The sequence below is a fragment of the Aplysia californica genome, unplaced genomic scaffold, assembly GCF_000002075.1.
Source record: "Aplysia californica isolate F4 #8 unplaced genomic scaffold, AplCal3.0 scaffold00586, whole genome shotgun sequence".
Taxonomy (NCBI): domain Eukaryota; kingdom Metazoa; phylum Mollusca; class Gastropoda; order Aplysiida; family Aplysiidae; genus Aplysia; species Aplysia californica.
The window spans coordinates 389,665-393,618 of record NW_004797856.1 but is presented as its reverse complement, the minus strand read 5'-3'; the positions used below and the strand labels follow the sequence as shown (position 1 = coordinate 393,618).

Genomic DNA, 3,954 nt, shown 5'->3' with positions numbered 1-3,954 from the left:
TGTGGATTCAGTCCATGACACTATTGAACGATGGCTCTAAAACGCACTGATGTACATCCCAATGGACTACGTGAACATCATGCTCCAAGCCAGACGCATCCCCAAGCTCTTTGAAGTTGTGTACCTGGGCCACAGCTTTTTCAAAGATTTTGCAAAGGTCGGAGAGCACTAAACAATCCGTCCAGGGAGAAAAGCAGGCGATCCTACTGTCACTGACTTGCAGGCATCAAAGTACACTCCATACTTTACAATTCAGTACAAGCTGAACTTTGATGATGGATGGCAGGCGCTGCAAGGACCAAGAAAGCTGAACACCCAATGTACGACGGTTACTGCTGGACCTCTCTGCAAAGACAGATTGAAGATAACTGCCAAACAGTATAAACACCTACAGGAGTTGAAGGCCGTCGTACCACGATGCTACCACAATTACCATGAAACTTTGCCTCGATAAGAAGTTTTGAAAGCCATCAAGTCAAATTCGATTATTGTTGAGTCTTTCAAAACAATGGTAACTTTTGTCGCATTGCCTTGTTGTAGCCACAGGACACAGAGTGAGACAGGCATGCTCTTCTATTGTTGAGAAAACTCAATAAAGTAGTAGTTGTCAAGCCACGCACCTTGAAGAAAGTTGGCGCATTCTTTGATACTTACAAATTCTTTTTGCATAATAATAATAATAATAATATATTATTATGAAGCCAACTTCACTCAAACCATTGCTGAGGGAGCAGAGCTTCTGTGTGGCTTTCTGCTTTCTTTTCTTTCTTAGTATTACTTTTTTCCAGGCATTTGAAAGGCCGCCCAGAGCCAATAGTACCGTGTCAGACACTGTCATAAATTCTAAAGGCCTGCTGCTGCTGCTACTACTGCTGCTGCTGCTGCTGCTGCTGCTGCTGCTGCTGCTACTGCTGCTGCTGCTGCTGCTGCTACTGTTGTTTGTTCTTGTTGTAGTTGTTGTTTTTGTTGTTATTGCTGTAGCTGCTCTCCTTTACCCTACCAACCTCCTGTTCTTCTACTTCAAATGTAATTAATATACCTATTGCTGAAATCTGCTTCTTCTACTTCTATTAAATGTTCCAATTTGTGACTGCTGTTTTTGCCAGAATTGACTCCGTAGCACTGAAATAACAGCAGCTAATAGTATGTTGGTAGCAGTAATATCGTTCTCCTCCTCTTCCTTCCTACTCCTCCTCCTCCTTTCTCCTTATCCTCCTCCTCCTTTCCCTCCTCCTCCTTCTCCTTCTCCTCCTTTCCCTCATCCTCCCCCTCCCTTCTCCTTATCCTCATCCCTTCTCCTTATCCTCTTATCTTCTCCTTATCCTCCTCCTCCTTTCCCTCCTCCCCCTTCTCCTTCTCCTCCTCCTCCTTTCCCTCATCCTCCCCCTCCCTTCTACTTATCCTCCTCCCCCTTCTCCTTCTCCTCCCCCTCATTTCCCTCCTCCTCCTTCTCCTCCTCCTTTCTCCTTATCCTCCTCCTCCTTTCCCTCCTCCCTCCTCCTCCTTTTCATCCTCCTCCTTTCCCTCCTCCTCCTTCTCCTTCTCCTCCTCCTCCTCCTCCTTTGCCTCCTCCTCCTTTCCCTCATCCTCCCCCTCCCTTCTCCTTATCCTCCTCCCCCTTCTCCTTCTCCTCCCCCTCATTTCCCTCCTCCTCCTTCTCCTCCTCCTTTCTCCTTATCCTCCTCCTCCTTTCCCTCCTCCCTCCTCCTCCTTTTCCTCCTCCTCCTTTCCCTCCTCCTCCTTCTCCTTCTCCTCCTCCTCCTCCTCCTTTGCCTCCTCCTCCTTTCCCTCATCCTCCCCCTCCCTTCTCCTTATCCTCCTCCCTTCTCCTTCTCCCTTCTCCTTCTCTCTTCTCCTTCTCCTCCTACTCCTCCTCCTTCTCCTCCTTCTCCTAATCCTCCTCCTCCTCCTCCTTTCCCTCCTCCTCCCTTCTCCTCCTCCTCCCCCTTCCCTCCTCCTCCTCCTCCTTTCCCTCCTCCTCCCTTCCCTTCTCCTCCTCCTCCTTTCCCTCCTCCTCCCTTCTCCTCCCTTCTCCTCCTCCTCCCATTTCCCTCCTCCTCCTCCTCCTTTCCCTCCTCCTCCCTTCTCCTCCTCCTCCCCCTTCCCTCCTCCTTATCCTCCTCCTCCTTATCCTTCTCCTTCTTCTTCTTCTTCTACAAAAGATGACGACGATTGCAAGAACTGATCAAGTACGTTACAGTCAAGTGTGGCTTGGCTGCACTCAACGAAACTCGAGGCCAGCAGTGGCTTCCTGATAAAACCGGCCAACCCACAAAATTGAGGGTTGGTCGGTTTTATCGGGGAAAATTTGAGCGACATAACCGTCTAACCCACGCAGTTTCGTTAAAAGCGATTTTTAAAGGAAAAAAAGGTCTACAGTTTTTTGGTAAAGTGTTTTTATAGGTGTTTAAAGCATTGATTTATTGCTAGACGCCTTTGTTTTGAAATAAAACAGTTTTTTCCTTCTCCTGTAAAATTTACCTCGCTGGGGTTAGCCGGTTTTATCACAAGGCCGACGATATATATATATATGTGTGTGTGTGTGTGTTTTTTATTTTTTTAAAAAATTAATTAATCTTTAACTAATTTTTTTTATGAAGTGATTATTCGGACTCGAGTCCGAATATGAAAAAATGTTATTCCGACTCTGATTCTTGTCCAGCATGACATCACTTCCGACTTCCTGTGACTCGTGAATCCGGCTTCCTGTCCTGCCTCACTCGTGACTCGTCTCAGGCTGGGTAGAGACCGGGATCACTTTGGGCAAAAAGGCGTTTTGTGCATGAGCCGAGTTTTAATCTTATGATGAATTTGAGGCCGGCCTGAAAAGTTATAGTGCTTCTAATAAATGTTTATTTATCAAGAGGTCATCAGAAGCAATTTTAAAGATGGCTCGTTAGCATGTGTGTCAGGGTCGGATGGGCGGCCTGCACACGTGTGGCTGTGTGCGTGTCGGGGAGGGTGGTGGGGGGCACTATCGGTCCGGGCTTTGAACGTCGCATAAGCGTCGGTCTTTTTCCCCCTGGCAACTGATCATTATTACAATAATAAGCTAGTCTTGACGTAGATCTACGTAATGAATTGTGCGCTGGTCTATGGAATCAAAAGTTGCTGTATGCTCAGCTCTACACAGCAACACAACTTTTTCTTGGTAAACAATCGATATGACACAGGCTTGTGTATTTGAACGAATCGGTCTTTTTTTTTTTTTACACAGCTCATAATATGCCAGGTGGTCTGCTAATCTTCAAGTTTACCTTTTTCTACAACAAAGAAAGTGGGAAACGTGGGGGGGGTATCAATGAGGCGGCGGGCATTGGATCGGCAGATAAGGTGTGGGGGAAACTAAAAAATGGCGGAAAATTGGAAGCACTGAACGTTAGATCTATAGAACGAAGACACTTCCTTTTTTCCGGACCCGAGTCCAAATAACATTTTTTCATATTCGGACTCGAGTCCGAATAAGAATTTTTTTTATTCGGACTCGAGTCCGAATATGAAAAAATGTTATTCGGACTCGAGTCCGAATAACGACGGCCTTTTTTTTAATGAAAAAAAAAAAACATTTTTAAGAAAAGGAAAATTAAGTAGATCTAATATGAAATCAAACCACACAAGAAAAACTGGCAAAAATTGTACACAGAGGGACAACTGACTCACCAACTGGACTGACTTCTTCAAGCTCCATGATGAGGGTGTGTTAGAGATCTTCTATGAGTGAAGATGGCTTCCTTTGCTAAACTCTATGCAAACTGCTGAGGAAATAATAAATCGAAATATATCATAAACAGTGAGGAAGCTGAGCTGAGATGGCGGCGTTTTTTTTAAAGCAATGGTTGTCTCAAACTCAATTAATGTATTGGATGTATTCTTCATATTCGCAGGCCCAACACAGTTCAACACTAGTAATATATTACAAGTGATCTCCGCCAAATTTATATTATATATAATATA

The 3,954-nt window shown here is 45.1% G+C and overlaps 1 protein-coding gene across 2 annotated transcripts in view; it reads right to left on the bottom strand.

Annotated features, from left to right (window-relative positions):
• LOC101850508 (INO80 complex subunit B) overlaps positions 1-3,954 on the bottom strand; it is a gene marked incomplete at its 3' end in the record, with an annotated part of 12,359 nt that overhangs the window by 6,366 nt on the left and 2,039 nt on the right. Inside the window, 1 exon segment of one of the 2 annotated variants that reach the window (XM_035972129.1) lies at positions 3,661-3,755. In XM_035972129.1, coding sequence (XP_035828022.1) covers positions 3,661-3,688 — 28 coding nt within the window. 2 annotated transcript variants of the gene reach the window in all.